General features: G+C 48.5%; 4 protein-coding genes across 4 annotated transcripts; 2 read left to right on the top strand and 2 right to left on the bottom strand.

Moving 5' to 3' along the window:
* Positions 1 to 3,554: 3,554 nt before the first annotated feature.
* On the top strand, positions 3,555 to 7,301 carry HO173_008644 (uncharacterized protein; the record flags this gene model as incomplete). Its single annotated transcript, XM_037310540.1, has 6 exons — positions 3,555 to 3,956; positions 4,008 to 5,813; positions 5,870 to 5,942; positions 5,989 to 6,116; positions 6,167 to 6,777; positions 6,830 to 7,301. 6 exons carry the CDS (start codon positions 3,555 to 3,557, stop codon positions 7,299 to 7,301), a joined length of 3,492 nt encoding a protein of 1,163 aa, XP_037162522.1.
* Positions 7,302 to 8,106: 805 nt separating this feature from the next.
* Positions 8,107 to 9,552, bottom strand: HO173_008643 (uncharacterized protein; the record flags this gene model as incomplete). Its single annotated transcript, XM_037310539.1, has 6 exons — positions 8,107 to 8,432; positions 8,509 to 8,573; positions 8,651 to 9,027; positions 9,110 to 9,171; positions 9,242 to 9,278; positions 9,358 to 9,552. The coding sequence occupies 6 exons, from the start codon at positions 9,550 to 9,552 to the stop codon at positions 8,107 to 8,109; spliced, it is 1,062 nt and encodes a 353-aa protein (XP_037162521.1).
* A 925-nt stretch (positions 9,553 to 10,477) lies between these two features.
* On the bottom strand, positions 10,478 to 10,678 carry HO173_008642 (uncharacterized protein; the record flags this gene model as incomplete). The annotated part of the gene is made up of 1 exon (XM_037310538.1): positions 10,478 to 10,678. The coding sequence occupies one exon, from the start codon at positions 10,676 to 10,678 to the stop codon at positions 10,478 to 10,480; it is 201 nt and encodes a 66-aa protein (XP_037162520.1).
* A 1,512-nt stretch (positions 10,679 to 12,190) lies between these two features.
* HO173_008641 (uncharacterized protein) lies at positions 12,191 to 13,378 on the top strand (the record flags this gene model as incomplete). The annotated part of the gene is made up of 2 exons (XM_037310537.1): positions 12,191 to 12,382; positions 12,437 to 13,378. 2 exons carry the CDS (start codon positions 12,191 to 12,193, stop codon positions 13,376 to 13,378), a joined length of 1,134 nt encoding a protein of 377 aa, XP_037162519.1.
* Between the last annotated feature and the right edge of the window lie 3,690 nt (positions 13,379 to 17,068).

The following is a 17,068-nucleotide window of genomic DNA, read 5'->3' as shown; positions in this document are numbered from 1 at the left end:
ATGAGCGACAGTGTTTTTATGTATGCGAATGCCATCTAGAGCGGATGCTCCCATGCATGTCAGGGGTGAAACATCCAAGCGTGTCGAGACTTTCTGTAGGAGCTGGCTGTTAGACTAGCCAGCAAGCTAATGGCGTGGGCTGCAGATCTATAACATATATGGTCGACATTTGTTCGGTGGTATCACGACGGAAAGTTCAATTCCCAAATGCCAGAGGATTGCAACAAATCGTCGGTTGTGTCATGAATTCGGCAGCCTCAAGTGCCATGTCCAAGGGTACATTGCTGAATGTACCTTAGCGCTGGGTGCAGAGGTCTTCTATATACCTTCATACTTTATGCAGCTACTAGCTAGCTTTGATCGACCTACCCACCCCTCGCACCTACTTTCAGCGGGCAGTTAAAGCTCTACCTTTCCACTGACACACTTTCCTCCGTCGCCATCAAAATGAACCTGATTTTTATCGTCTTGTCGACCACTTTCGAGTTGAGGACCAGCATGTTGTCCAATAGCCTCTTCTCTGGCACCTTCGAAAGAAGCTCGACCCCGGAAGTTTTGGTGGCAATTGCTGCCCTCGCGATTCTCAGCAGTGCTTTTCTTTGTCCGCCCAAACACGGCTGGACGAGCTCCTCGTCAATGGCTCATTTTTGCAAAGAAATCGGCATCACGACCAGTATCGCTGGGCTCATTCACGGCTGATTGAGATTTTTCAGAGGCAAGTACCGTGCAGTATTCCATCTGTACTTCTGGGGTCGAGTCACAACATCGTTTACACACCCGCATTAGTTCGAGATTGTGCTCAGCTACGCTTGTCAGTCGTCGACTACATGTCGATCAGATGCATGCTTTTCAACAGAACATTTGGAAACCTTGCAGAATACCAAGACATTTGTACTGCAGCGTCTGATGAGCTAGACACCTGCGTGGCCAAACACATACTTCAAGACCCTGATATGAGCGATATGTCACGGTCGGCAATTTCCCACATTCATGCTCACCTGAGAAGCCTAGTCGCTTGAGAACAAACGCCCAAGCGAAAAGAAAATGACGGGGTGCACTCAGACCCGAAACCAGATCTTGGACCTTGGGAGCAGCACGGATCTGTGAAAAGGACCGAGAACTAACATCCCAGCGTCGAAGTCAGTCTGCTACCCCTTCTGACATGCTTTCTGGGGCACACGACCCTTCCTGTAATGATGGGCAAGGCATATGTAGCCAATTCACCAGACGCCCTGGAAGATATTGATATTCTCGACGACAGTTTTTTTGTGCTAGCAGCGAAATTGCCGCATTGGATCCACCGTTAAGAAAAGCGTACGAAGCACGAGATCGATTGCACCAACACCTTGCGTCATTTTACGATGCGCTAGATATGGAAGTAGAGGGGCAGACTTCAGCGTCTCACAAAGATCTCAGTGACGTGAGCGAGTTGATCAGATTGTTGGATAAGATCTGGAAACGTATTGGATTGTCGGTTCATGCTCGAGTAGCAGCAGGACTGAGTATGCCGTGGGCGTAAGGATGCCATTTGTGCCTCTTGCTCTCAGCTTTACAAAGGGTTTCGTACAGAGAATGTCGTGGACTGAGTGGGATTGCCACGTCTCTCTGCGCAAGCTGTGATTGAAGGCTTACTATCAATGCCAACCATCTAGTTTTCTAGCTACTTCTCCGGATCCTTGCCACGCCGGGATCAGCCGACAATATTCGCGGCGAGACGAAAACATTCTTCCAAGCCGAGACCGCTCAGCGTGGTACACCACGATGAGATCTTGAAACCAGCAAAAAGGGAGTATGCGCCGATTGCGCCCGCTACTGAAGGCTTGTTACTTTGAGACTTTGCGGCTCGACGTTGAGATCCGTTCAGCTAGGAAAATGAGGAGAGATAACCTCTTTCCGGAGAATGGAACAGCGTCGACCCCTGCGTTCAAGCTCAAATCGGGAGACTATCTCCACCATAGCGATCCCTGTTATTTCGAGGAGCCGGAAGTCTTCAAGCCAGAAATATCTTTGGTTCGTGAGAGTGGCTCTGTGGAAGTCGGCCAGGGGAATTTGCGTCCAAATGGGGCAGGCTTTTCGATGTGCAAGGGAAGGGTTATTGCGGAGAGGACATATCTGCATTAGGTAGCTGGATTTTTATATAACTGGGAGATCGAGCCTAGAGACGCCGGTTGGAAGATACCAGGTCATATTAGTGCTGCTGGAGTCTGCAAGCCCAACAGGGACTTTTGGGTCAACATATTGCGCAGAGTTGAAACACGAAACCAGAAAATAAAGGCCGAGCGGCCGAGTAACAAGCTTAGCAAGAAGTGGGTGTGATGCGTTGGGTCGTGATTGTCTACAGATTTGGGTGGGGAAAAGATCTACCAGGCCGGATGCAATGGATGTCGATTGAGATACATACATTTTTAGCTAAAGCAAAGGACTGTCCGCATTAAAAGACTGGCGGCAAAATCCTGCAGGACGCCGATGCTTGATTGACGCTTGTTGTCGAGGAAGAGGTGATGGATCATGTTTAGAACAAATCTCAATTGGTCCCCAAGTTCATGCGAAACGATAGGGCCACTGCTGCACGACCTAAACACGGTCGAAACGATATATTAGGTTAGCGAACCCGGAGGCTGAAGCTAAGTGTGTGGCAAGGTCTTTTCGTATCGACCCTTGACAGAGACCCGTATATGTTCTAGTCTTATTTTGGGTTTGCAACGATCCTCTACGGAGGTCAGCACCAAAAAGTCCTGAACGCTCCCACACCTGTGCCAAATCTGGGATAATACCCCGCCTAGAGGGTTAGCTGGACAACGAGGTCTGCTTCGGAGTTGCGCCTGACCTGAACCCAGTTTGGGGTTCATTAGGTCCCCACTACTAGCGCCCATTTCCTTCTCGCTTCTGCTGATTGGCAATGGCATCCCGTAGTCGTGGCATATAGTCCACAGTATACGCACTATCCACAAATTCATAGAATATTTCCACCTTGCGCCCATCCTCTGTCATATGCAGAATAAGCGTATAGTCATTATTGTATGGCCCCAGCGCAGTCGTACCCGTGCTGGACGCATGCATAACCATCTTTCAAGCTTCTTCGTCCACAATGGTATCGTGGATTGTCACATCGAAGTCTCTGAACGCGGACATTATGGGGACGAAATAGGTGGCATATTGTTCGTTGTTGAGGGAGGAAGGAAAGGATATAGTGAATGCAGTCGCGTGCTCGATAGGACATTATTGACTCGGGTGTCCAGATGTTGTAGCCTTCGATGGCTGACAGGAGCCGTGGAGGAGAGTGTCGCGCGAGACATCATGGTTGTTGCGCTCTGATTCAAGTCAGAGTAATTGCTGAAGTAAGGATTTCTTGCCAGCAGAATGAGCAAATGGGGTAGCTCGGTAGGGCTGAAATCGGCAAGCAGTAAAGTAGTGGCACGCGTCTCGTCAGTGCAAAGCGGCGCTTACGCTAGGCCCGGTAGGTGCTGACACAGGCTTGGCAGGCGCGTCCCCAAAATTCAACTCTGCAGAAATATCGTCTCCATTGCTGAAGCTTCTTGGTCCAGTCAAACAGGATGCCGATCACGCCTCGTAGGCGATCGCGAGACGATTTAGAGTCTGATGAGGAAGGTAGCGCTTCTCCAGACCTCATCCCCTCCTCACAACCGGAGTTACCCAGCAGCAAGAGAGCCCGCCTCACTAATGGCAACGCGTCTTCTTCGCTGAGCGGCACACCCCTCACCAATGGCCTCCATCCTCAGTCCAGCGTGTTGCAAAGAGAGACGCTGCGAGCGCAAGGTTCGCAGAAGAAGTATCAACCTGGATCCATTGTACGTGTCGAGCTGAAGAACTTCGTTACGTACACCGCTGTGGAGTTTTTTCCAGGACCGAGTCTAAATATGGTCATTGGGCCTAACGGCACGGGAAAGAGTACATTGGTATGCGCGATATGTCTGGGATTGGGGTGGGGACCGCAGGTGAGTCTACAGGAGGATATAATCCGACAGAACGAGGCTGACGAGCTATAGCATCTTGGCCGAGCCAAAGAGGTATCCGAATATGTCAAACATGGATGTCAAGAGGCTATGATCGAAATCGAGCTCGCAAAGGATGGGAAGCGGTTCAAGAACAACGTAGTCATACGTTGTAACATCAAGCGCGATGGCAACAAGACCGTCTTTTCGGTCAACGGCAAACCACAAGGCAAGAAAGCGGTCATCGAGCTCTGCAGGTCCCTTTCAATTCAGATCGACAACCTCTGTCAGTTTTTGCCGCAAGACAAAGTGGTTGAATTTGCAGCTATGACGCCAGTGGAGCTGCTACGGTCGACTCAGAGGGCTGTGGCGTCGCAGGAGATGATTGATATGCATGAGAATCTGAAAGACCTCCGGCGCAAGCAGAAGGATATTCAGGCTAAGAACACTGCTGATCAAGAGCAACTCGACAATCTTGAAAGCCGACAGCGGTTACAGGAGGCCGACGTCGAACGCATGCGCGAGCGTGAGCTGGTAGAAACGCATGTCAAAATGCTGGAAGCCGCACGGCCGTTTGCGGCATATCGGAGCGCGAGGTCTGTCCATGGGGAAGCCAAGGAAAAAAGAAAGGCAGCTCAAACTGAGCTTACGAGGCTGGGAAAAGAGATCGAGCCGTCACTGCGAGCTGTCAATGCAAAAGAACAGTACAAGGCGCAGATTGCGGCCGTCGTGACGGAGCGGAAGAATGCCATCAGCAAAGCCGAGCGACACGCCGACGCCATTGATAAAAAGTTTAAGGGACTACAGGACAAACATAACGAGCTTGTGGCCGCTGATTCGGCGGAGAAGAGCGGTGGTAAGAAACATAGACAGGAGATCGTCAGGCTTGAGGGCGCCATCAATCAATTGAAGAGACAGATGGAGGTGGAGCCTCCAGAGCTGGACGTTCAGGCGTACAACAGACGCATACGCGAAAAACGCGATGCCGTGGACGACAGCACGACCAAGATTGGAGATCTGAAGAGACATCAAGAAGAGCTGAGACGACGCGGCGTGGACAAGAATCATCGAATCAAGCAGGCCGAAGACGATTTGGCCCAATTAGACTCTCAGGCTGGAAAGCAGAAGTCCAAACTCCAAAGTATATCACGCGACGCATACAGACTATGGGAATGGGTACAACAGAATCAAGATCAGTTCGACAAGCCTGTCTTTGGACCGCCAATCGTGGAGTGCACAATTAAGGACCCAAGATACGTGGACCATATAGAATCCTTGTTCCACAAAGGTGTAATGATTCAATTTACCGTGCAGACTAGAGGCGATTTCAAGAAGCTATCAGACCAAGGCAGCGGCCGCATGCGTCTTTCCGAGGTCAACATCGCAACTATACTACCAGGCCTCGATCCTTTCCGTCCACCAGTCAGTGCAGAGCAGATGAAGCGATTTGGTTTTGAAGGGTGGGCGTTGGACTACCTCAACGGCCCTGAACCTGTATTGGCCATGCTTTGCGCGGAGGTACACGTCCACGAGGCCGGTGTTGCCTTGCGAGACACCACGCCTCAGCAATTTGAGTTGTTGCAGAATAGTCCAATACAATCTTGGGTGACTAGCAAGTCGACTTACAGGATCACCCGTCGCCGCGAGTTCGGGCCTGACGCGAAGTCCACCCTAGTTAGAGATATCAGAAGAGCCAATGTGTGGACGGACCAACCAGTAGACCTGACAGCGAAACGAGAACTGCAAGAGAACATTCAAGGCTGGACCGAAGAAGTGGCATCGTTTCAAGCGGAATCTGATGCAGATCAAAAGAAGATCCTGGCATACCGAAATGCGATCAATACCAATAGCGAAGAAGGCGTATGATTGTCTCCAGACCGGAAACGAGGAACACTGTTACTGACCTTTTCGTGCAGAAAGCGATCTCGGCCGAAAAAGAAGCTAAGCAAAAAGCTCTGGGGGAGTTCAAGGCCGTTCCAACGAAGCTCGGTATGTCATCCAAACCCTTGGCCGTTCTACTCTAACCTCCAGATAGCTGCCCAAGAGGCAAAACTGGCCACGGCGCAAAATGCTCTTAGTGGTATCAGAGGGCGATTGAGAGAAATCATGGGACAGCAAGAGACTATTGCATTGGAGAGAGGCGAAGTAGCGTTGGATTATGCGGTGTGTTTCCTAGAGTACCAGTGCAAGGACAATTCTGATCAGCTACACAGGACGCTGTCGAGGCAATCAGAGTCGCCCACAACAATCTCCATGAGGCCGAGACCATGCTCATAGAAGCGACTTCCGACTGGGAAATCCTCAGAGAGCGAAACAGCTCCGTGCAAGAGCTTCTCGAAGACCAACAGCGCCAAGTCGATGCACTGGTAAGAGAGACCGAAGCTTCGCAAAGGACAGCAAAAACCCTCCTCGATAAATGCACCCAGCTCCTGGCCCGGGTCGACAACGAGCTCAGGAGTTTCCTCGTTGCGCTACCGGCGAACCAATCGACTGAGCAACTCGAGGGCGAAATCGAAAGCGAGAAAGCGAGGTTGGAGCTTATGCATGAGGGTAATGGGGGTGTGATCAAGGAGTATGAACAGAGGAAGAAGAAGATTGATGTTTTGACTGCTAGGCTTGAGGAGATCAAGAACGCCCTCTCTGAATTCGACGACAAAATCAAAGAGCTTAGGGATCAGTGGGAGCCAGAGCTCGACTCCCTTGTTGGAAAGATCAGTGACTCTTTCTCTCTGAACATGGAGCAGATCAGCTGCGCTGGCGAGGTTGGCGTTCACAAGGACGAAGACTTCGACCAGTGGGCTATACAGATCCGCGTCAAGTTCAGGTAGGTCCATGTTAACCCTGGCGCAAACTTGGCAACTGACTCCCGTCATCAGAGAATCCGAACCCCTCACAACCCTAGACTCCCACCGCCAATCCGGAGGCGAACGCGCCGTCAGCACAATCTTCTATCTCATGTCCCTGCAATCCTTAACCCGCTCTCCCTTCCGCGTCGTCGATGAGATAAACCAGGGTATGGATCCCCGCAACGAACGTCTTGTTCACAAACGTATGGTTGGCATCGCGTGCGGCATGCTTGATGGTGTGGCTCAGCATTCACTCGAAAACGGCCATGGAGAAGAAGAAGACGAGAAGGATGGGGTGGCAGGCCAAGGCAGGGGAGGGTCCCAATACTTCCTTATCACCCCCAAACTTCTACACAACCTGACCTACGAACGCGGCATGCGCGTCCTTTGCATCGCTTCTGGCGAGTATATGCCTGAGGATCGCTCGAGGGTGGATTTCAAGGGGTGTGTGGATCTGATGAGGGGACTAAAGGCGGGGGCCATGGCTGCTGCTGCCGGATGAGCCGGCGGTGTCTACCTGGCTGCTGGGCTGAGCGACGTGAATTGGATTAGGCGACCTGTTGCCCTGGTCGCGGAGGGATGGGTTTGTGTATATATCAGGCGAGTTGTCAATAAACGTGGCCGTCGAAGGCGTACAAATTCCTTTACATAAAGTACCAACGCGATCAGCATCGAGGGGCTATCTTAATGTTTACTTGTTCATTTCATGGATGATACCGAACTAAGCGCTCAAAATCCCCAACTCGAAGAGTTTTGAAGCGTGGACGACGACTGTGACGTTGGGTATGGTACCCTATTCTGACATTCGTCGAAAATGATCAAGACTGAAACACGTTCAAGATTAATACCATGTTCAAGATCAATACCATGTCAATGGAAATGACATCTATCCCACTGCGACTCCCAAAAACGTCAACATGGCAGTATTTTCCATTTTCAAAATTTACTGACGATGTTCATGGCTATGTATGCAACGCCATTACAAAAGGGAAGAGCCACCGCTCTGAAAGATTCTTTCATATTCGAGCGCACCTTGTCGGATATGTATGTATGTATGTATGTATGCCCACTTACTTCTGCAAGACGATGGGCAACGCGACGACCGGTAATAGCCGACGGGATCAGGTGAGAACACAGCCTCGGAAGGGATCGGAAAGTGTTAGTTCAACATCTTACGCTGTTGGCGGAATACCTCATGTACAAATCCTTAGCTCCCGACCGACACGTCCGTCCGCTGCAAGGCCCGTATGCCGATCCCAATCCATGTCCACCATACATACATACGCCCGCTTTGGAAAAGATCGCTATCAATCCATCTCCACCACTTCGGTCCACCCCGCCCCGCCCTTTTCCAAACACTCATGATCATCAGATTGACAACTTCCCTTCCCATCACTCGTCCCCAGTGTCTCGAGCCACGATGTCGCCGAACCGGGCTTCCGGACCCGCCTCCCACCACTGCTGCGAGGAGTCGGAGACTTGTTGTTGCAGCGCTCGCAGGAGCGCTCGACGGAGCTGCAGTGGTGGCCGCGGACGATGAGGCTGTAGATGGGGCGCATGGTGGGCAGGCTGGCGCTGACGATGCCGATGGAGTTTTCGACGATGGCCCAAATGATGGGGTCGACGTCGGCCCCTGTGGTTGTCAGGTTGGATTGGTGTGAGTGGGGGGAAAGCAGGATGGGGGGGCAGGGAAGGCGTGGGGAACGTACAGCTTGCGTCTTGGTGGGAGAGGCGCTTGACGATGATGGCTCGGTATGTGCTGGCTATGCAGACGCTTTGGTGAGGTTTGCGGGGTCAGCGTGGTGAGGGTGGGAGGATTGGAGGGAGAGCGAGCGCTGGTGGGGGACGTACAAGCCGCTCAGGAGGAAGATGCCCACTAATTGGATCTTTCGATTCCGCTCCATGTGCAAGTTCCAGATCAATGGTATTGGCAGCAGGAAAGTAACGACATCCGAGATTACATTGAGGGAGCCGGGTATGCAGGCTGCTAAGAGAATGTTCACGCAAGAGCCTTCGACATTCAAATCCCAAGCTTTGTGCACGGGTGTGCATTGAAAGATGGAGAGGAAGACCTCGGCGATGTTGTTGGCAAGGATTACAAAGGCGAAGCACCAGAGGAAGGCGGTAAAGCGAGGAACGGAGCCGAAGATGCGGTGGAAGAGGAGAAGTGCGGAGTACTTGAAGGCGGCGGTTCCAATACAGTAGAGCACTTCCATTGCTATGATGGTCTGAAGGCTGTTAGAGCGGTTGGGGTTGTGATAAGAATCAAAGATTTGGATCGGAGATTCCGGAGGGGACGCATGTTCCTACCTTGGCGTATGCTGCTGGGTCTTTGAGGAGAATGACGTGTTTTCCTGCTCCAAGATGTACCGCTGGATACGGAGGATGGGACTTAGCGACCTAGTTGCAGAGAATGATGGCCATGTCAGAGTCTGAACATACAGTAAAGGCACGCAGCGACCTGACCCATGCATATAATCTAGAGAGAATAATCAGCCAATCGAATGATCCAGATCCCTCGGCTCGTGTTGTTCCTGGACAAAGCTCTGTCGGCTTACCAGGGCGAAGAGGATCATGTAGTCATCGGCAAGTATTCTCACTTTGCTCAGACGGCGAGCGAGCAGGCGTAGAAGTACTGCGGTAATGGCCAAGGAAATGCATATTGCAGCAGAAATAACAACGTTGGGTGCTCGATTGTCATGGATGTGTGCGAGTTCATATTCGATCTCGGTTGATGAGAGGAGGCTCGGCATCTTGACGTGGCAGCAGTTCCCAGCGAAAGCGTGGAGATGGACAGCTGTATGAGAGGACTATTCCAAGCGATACCGTCTTTGGGGGGGGTATCGTCGTATATCATAGAATAGCGAATCAGGCCTCACACTCTCGCACAGGCCCTCGGTTGGAGATATGGAGACGGGATATTTTTGTCATCTCCTGCGCTCGCGTAGACAGCCATTGATATTATGATTGGGTGCATTCGTTACAGAGGAGGCAAGCAATTAAGGACCTTCCCCTGAAGTCCTCAGTGGGGAAGTACGGAAGCTAATGTAGAGACGGTACGGATCCCCCAGCATGCCATCAATTACACTAAGGCACGCCAGTCTGTTTCGTTGCACAATAAGGCCATTTTGGAAGTTGTCAATGCTCTTGTTTCTGTGAAGCTGGCCATTATCAATGATTCCATCATAATCTTCATGTATTCATCTTGGTGAGTATGATGCAGAGACAGACTCAATTTGGTTGACATGAGTTGCAGTGCTTTGACCATGGCAAACCCTGTAACCTAGGCTGCATACCACCATACCTTACTTCAGTTGTACATTAAGCTTGCGGCCATGCAAGCGCTAGCAGAATAGGGTTTTGGAGAAAATGAGTATGGGGAAATAAGGTTCACATCAACATAGGGATATTGACCTTCTATGAACATAGCTTCTAGCGCCGTTCCAGAACAGCCTGCAGTTCGAATATTACGTCCAAATTATTGTCTAGCTTCGATGGGCTTAGAACAAGGCCGTTTTCATTACCGTGACACCAATCGTGTGTCCCAGCGTATCCTCTTTTCCTCTTATATTCAGCAGTCCAGAGTTCAGTCAGCCCATTTCCTATTCAGGGTCTAATATCAGTCCCCTCTCTTCGACCCTACGATCCTCATCTCAAAGGCTCTTTATTCCCGTGCCTTCAAACGGCTCCGAACGTTATTTTTTCCACATCAAGATTCATTGGGCTCAGACCTTTGACTTGTAATGTTGGAATGTTAGAGGTGGTCACGCTGACGAGGGCCATGACACGTCGCAGAGCAAGAGACTTGATCGCACCGTAGAGGATACACTGCAGGACCATTGCGTGGCCGAACGAAGACGAGATCGCTGCCGTTTCCATTTCTGCCAAAGTCTTAGCTTAGACGGTAACGTTGTTATATCAATTTGCAGAAACAGTGAATGAAGCCTGAACGCACAAATACTGACGATGCCTCATGTCACTCTGCATTTCCTCACTGTGTACAGTGCACCGGCTTATCGCGAATTGCATCCTAGAAGTCATGCGAACGTACTGAATCGAATTTTTTGTATATAAAATTGCAAGTCGGAGAGTCTGTGTTTCCTGCGTTTTGGCCTCGGCCTCTGTCAGGCGGTTGCCATGTCATTCCCGTGTGGAGACAAATCACAGTGAGGGCCCAAACCCACAAAGATTAAGTCATCTCATGAGGCATTCTTGTAACCTGGTTGTTACCTCTCTCTTGTCCTTGTGTTGCACACCATTCCCAATTTCAGCGTTGCTTCTACCGCTCGCAACGATGACCTCAAATCTCGATAACCTTGTTCCTAGACTTCAAAACTAATGGTCATTCCTTCACACTATCCAGCCGCCCCAGGAGTCCACAATACTGGTGTGGCACGCTCCTTTTCCCACCCAACATAGCCAGCAATGTTGCACAGACCCCGCAATAGTGCCTTTACCCTCCGAAATACTCTCGGCCTCCAAAGTCTCGGGAACGTGTACAGCCATCATATGTCAACGTGCAGGAACCCATTGTGCTTTTTCTGTTAGAGACCTCACGATAGATTGTTTTTGGTTCTGTCGCTGCTATGCTCATTGCCAACCATGACGATGGGCTCTGGTCAACGATCATTTCCTCAGAGTAGAGAATTGTGCAAGCTTCGGATTCAGAATTCCACTGCTACAACAAATTAGACGACGATGACGCTCGGGGTTCTGTCGAATGTGCCGAGGGGAATCCATGGGACGATGAATACTTGGGATTGGAGGAGACGAATTTTGAGGTTCGAAAGTACAATGTCATCCTAGGTAGTGGGAGTTTGAGTTTTTATTTCTTGAATGGATGTCGTGCAAGGCAACGCTGAGGACTAAAGAGCAATGTTGATGTCCACGTCTTTATGCTGTTTGCTCGACCATGATGAGATATCATCCTACAAACTTTCGTGGAGGGAACACATATCATTGGACTGTCTCAATTAGTAAGGTTTTGCAACTGTTCAGTTGTCAAAGTAGTAGTATGAGATGATGAATGAATGGAGGAATTTGTTAGGGAAAGCTGTCCAGAATTTCCCTGATCAAGCCAGCGGCTGCGGCTGCGGCTCCTTCCCTGTCGTCTTCTAAGCGTCGTCCATCAGAGACGGCATTGCAATACCGCTTCATCAATCACAATGATTTATAGGAACAATGTCAGCATATCACACATCTATGTTGGTAGCTGGAAAGTGGGGATGATGACGAGCTCCCTTTTGGCCGGAGCCATTCCCGGCTTTGGCGGACATCCACCTCAACAATGACGTATCGAATTCATGTCGCCAACCAAGCCCTCAGGATAGATTCTCTTGGGCTCTGGGATCTGTATAGCTACCACGGCCCAGGCACCTCCCTTTCTACTCAATGGACGCGGTCAAAGACTCCCTAACCCAGGGCTACAACACCACCAAACGCGCCCTTTCCACCGCCCCTCCAAATGATGCCTATCTTCACTGGGATGCCCCAGGCGTGGAGGAGATCAAGCCGGACGAGGAGGCCAAAGCCCAGCAGATTGCAGACACCATGAATAAGATGCAGAAGCACAATTTCGACAAGGTCAGCCAGCTCTACCCTACAACTACATCCTACCCCAGCACTAATAGTCAACAGCACCGTCACGCCTTCCGCGCAACTCACGTCAAAACCCAAGGCCTAGTCAAAGGTACCCTGACCGTCCCCTCCGGCCTCCCTCCTCACCTCTCCCAAGGACTCTTCGCGCACCCCGGCACCTACCCCATCGCCTCCCGCTACGCCAACGAGCCCGTCTTCCTCCAATCCGACACCGAACCCGGCCCCCGCGGCATGGCTATGAAGATCTTCAACATCCACGGCGAAAGACTCGAAACCCCCGGCAATAAGAGTCTCTCAACGCAAGACTTCTTCTTCAACAATGCCCCCATGATCGAACTGACTGACATAGACACGTGTCTCGAAATCATGCAGTTGCGGGAGAGATACTTCGACAGTCCGAATGGGTTGGCGATGGCGCTGAAGTTGAGGACGGATATCATCAAGCAGCACGCGCCGGGGATGCTGCCGAATACGAACATGATAAGCCATTCGATGTATACGCAGTCGGCGTTCAGGTTCGGGGAGTACTACGGGCACATGGCGATGTTCCCTGTGCTGCCCGAGATGAAGGAGAAGGGTGGGGCGGCTGTGTCGAGCTCCGGGTCTTACACGCAGATTTCGGATTGGCTGTTTGATTACTTCAGGGGTGCGCCGGCGAAGTATGAAGTCAAGATCCAGCTGGGCACCTCGCCTGCGCATCACCCGACCGAGGATGCGAGCATCGTATGGGACGAAGTGACAGCCCCGTACCAGACGATCGGGACCGTGGAGTTTCCGGTCCAGGACAGTTTCAGTCAGGAGCGGAGGGTGTTCTGGGAAGACCACATGGTGCTGGATCCATGGAGGGCATTAGCGGCCCACAGACCGTTGGGGAGTATCAACCGGCTCCGCAAGGTGGTGTATGGGAGGAGTCAGAAGAAGAGGGATGAGTTGAATGCGAAGAAGTCGTCGAATATCCAGAGTATAGACGAGATGCCTTGAGCGATATGCTTAAACTGTTTGAGAGATTTATAATTTAAGATACAATAGCATCAACGTTCTTCAGTCCTACAACAACATGCCGCAATTAACAATGCTGTGGATCCACTAATGAGCCATCACGCGAAACCAAATGATAGGTGATTATAGCACAAGCTCTATATTTGCAAACACCCCTTTACTTCAGCCAATGTGAGCTAATCAGAGACAATCCATGTTGTAAAGCAACTTAAAGCGCGCCCAGCTTTCACGCCACCACCAAAACCCCCCACGCTCCAAACCAGCACCCGGTGCAGCCTCATCAATCCACCTAGCCCGTCTGAACTAGACAAGACGAGGTCCAGATTCGGCGGCTCTATGCAACTGGTCCTCTCGACCCCCTCCCGCTTCTGCCCCTCCGTCGTATCGGCAACTGAAAAGTACACTAATCTTCGCCAAAAATCGAGCAAAGCCGGAACGCGTCCCCGGTTATTCATCTCGAGAGCGCATGGCCAAAACCTGACACCACGACCCAACGGAACTATTGATGAAGGAAGGAAGGAAGGAAGGAAGGAAGGAAGGAAGGAAGGAAGGAAGGAAAGGAAGAAGAAGAGGGAAGGAAAAGAAGGAAGGCACCGGCCCCATAGGAAGGGAGGCCCGAGCGAAGACACCGCCACAGCGAACCGCAGAGCTACCAGGCTCCGTCACTTCGGCCTAGCACACTTCGGACTTCGGATAACGACTCACTCAGACCCCTTTCCCATACGTAGGGTCGATGTCGCTATCGGTCACACATCTTCGTATCTCTCCACGGCAGCAGCACCGGCACTCGCAGGTTCGGGCGCCGAACAGAAACGCACGACGCGTGACGTTTCTCGTCCTGCCGACATTTGTCGCTGTGCTCTAAGTACGCCGTGTGGTATTGTCCGTCGAACCGTGTTGCTGAGATATCGTATCCTCGAGGGAGGTCCGACCGCTGCGGTGGATAAGGGATGGTGTGTTCGTCGTCGATGATGGATGGCGTGACCGGTTCAGGATCTCGATGACGGCCTCCCACGCCGGGAAGCGATTGCGTGACGGGGATCTCGAGGCGGTGAAAGTTGGGCGTTTGGTGTTTGTGGGGAGAAGGGAGATCTGCAGCGTTCATGGCTAAACAGTGGATATTGGATGGTGCCAACTGCGCTTCAACTTTCGTATGTGTGAAGACTCGATCGTAAGTGTATAAGTGTAGGATGGTGGATCTGGTAGTTGTAGTGTCTTCAAGCGATCGAGTGAGGGGAGAAACGTTGCGACTCCGCTCAGATTTTTGATGTCTGAGCCTGTTGGTTCTTTGCTAGGAAGCGATGCGAAGGTTGAGATTCTCAGGGGCTGAGAAGGAAAGGCATGAAGCAGAGAGGGGGTGGCATGTGAATGGGCCCATCAATCTTATGAGAGCTGGTAAGGTATGCAAGGAATATGAATGATGGCATCACGCATCTGGGGGAACTAAACGCAGCAGGACTAGTAGACTCGTAACGTATTTGGCAAACCAGATCAGAAAAGCGAGGGTCGGCCATCGTACACTTGGACATTTACTAATCGCCGATCCGTGGGCGGGACTTGGGGTTCTGGCTTTGAATAGCGGACTGTGGGAATGGGGGGCAGACAGTCGGCGTTTGGACAAGGTGAGACTAGGATCCAGGGTCTGCTGCTGGGCGTTTGGATAATGGAGTCGTGAGAATGAGGGGCACGCGGTCGATTTTTTGATGGGCGTGTATGGGAATTGAGGCTTTGTTGCTGCCGCTTGGCTTGTGGATGATTGCACGCTTGACTGGGGGATTGGGGGAGGCGTTTGGGGTTCTGAACAGGCGTCAGGAGAATCGAGGACTGGTGTTCGAGCTTTCGGATAACAGGCAATCGTGCTATTGTTCGTGTCTCTGTATAGCTGCAAAGTCAACGTTTCGGTAAATCAAGTAGAGCGTAACCGGTCAAAGAGCGCTTGTAGGTGCAAATCTGGGTCAAAGGTGTGCTCATTGTTGTCATCTGCGATACTGTGCATTGTCTAAGTCAGATGCTTTGGAGACTCAGCAGCCCAATACTAACCGGATAAAGGAGAGCTATGATACTGTAATCTCGTTAGCCGTGTTTACTAGTTAACTATTAATAGACTACGCCCTTATAATTCTAATCTCTCTATCTTTTAAAGAAAAAAACCTATTATTATTACGATATCGGGTTTATCTCTAGACTATATAATAGAAAATAAAGATAATATCGAGAGTCGTTATAGCGTCGATAATAAGTTTAAGAATTTCTTATTAATAAAAGATCTTATTATAAAATAACGTCTTATAGTTATTAAGGTCGAAAATCGTCGTTTAAAATAAGAATATAAATTAGTTATATTAAAGATCTATAATCGCGAGCTTTATAATATTAGCTTATCGTTTATAATTAGCGAAGACTTATTTATATTAATTACTATCGCGCCTCTAACGAATATATTAATTAAGACGAAAATACTTCGCTCTAAAAGAATATATTCTTATAAGAGTATTAGTAAGAGAGAGTATCTACGCTAATTTCGTAAAGTCGAAATTAAGTTTCTTATAAGTTCTAAATATTTTACTATTAATTAATTAAAAATTATTTATTATATATAATTCTTAGAAGATAATCTTAATACTTAATAATATAGATACTATTAAATCTATAATCTAAAAAATATAACTTTTAAATTCTTTAAGTAGTTTTTATTTAATTTAATAGCGAATCTAATAAATCGTTATCTTCTTATATATAAAAAGTAGAAGAAAACTAAATAACGCTTCAATTAGAAGATATTTATTTTTAAGATTTATCTAAAGAAGCTAGAGATTTATATAATTCTATTTTCTAAGAAGTATTAAGCTAATTTCTTCTTAGCTAAGCTTAGATTAGAGCTTAAAAATAAGATTCTAAATACTAATAGTATATCGAAATAATAAAAAAAAATTCTTATCTAGATTATTATATAGAAAAAGATTTTAAAATATATACGCTCCAACGGCGGTTTTTATTCGAAGTTTTTAAGGGGATTCGCTAAGAATAAGTCTTTAAAGAATCGAATTTCGAAGTCTAAATTAGCTTTAAACGGCGACGTTTATATAATACGTACTTAAGACGATAATATAAAGTATAAAATTAAATTCTTTAACTCTAATTATAAGAAGAATAGTTATTTTTATTATAGAAAATAGAGTTATTAGATATCTAAGTATTTAGATCTTAATAAATCGTCTATAATCTATATCGACGTAGTATTAATAAAAAAAGATTTAATCTTATAATCGTCTTAGAAGCGAGATAAGAATAATAATTAATAGAGGTAATTTCTTCTATTCTTACGAAGAAGTAGATAAAGCTTTAGAGTAAATAGAGGTAACTCGTTACTCTACTCGATACTAGAGCGTATATTAATTTAATTTCATAAAAGTTCGTAGTTTAATAAGACTTAAAATCTTATAACGCTATCTTATTATAATCGAAAGCGCTAAGCGATTAAAGTATATATTACTATAGCGCGTATTAGCTAAATTACTAATTAGTAAATAGCTAAAATTAAAATAGAAAGTATAATATACTCTTCTATATTATTAATTAAAAAGGCTTTAATATTATATTAAATATACTTAAACTAAGTTAATTATAAGTATTATTAAACTTAACGACGAAGTAATAGCGATTTAAAGTTAA

Source organism: Letharia columbiana (genome assembly GCF_014066305.1).
Source record: "Letharia columbiana isolate WasteWater2 chromosome Unknown Sc0000033_s0, whole genome shotgun sequence".
NCBI classification, from domain to species: domain Eukaryota; kingdom Fungi; phylum Ascomycota; class Lecanoromycetes; order Lecanorales; family Parmeliaceae; genus Letharia; species Letharia columbiana.
This window is presented reverse-complemented; position numbering and strand designations above follow the sequence as displayed.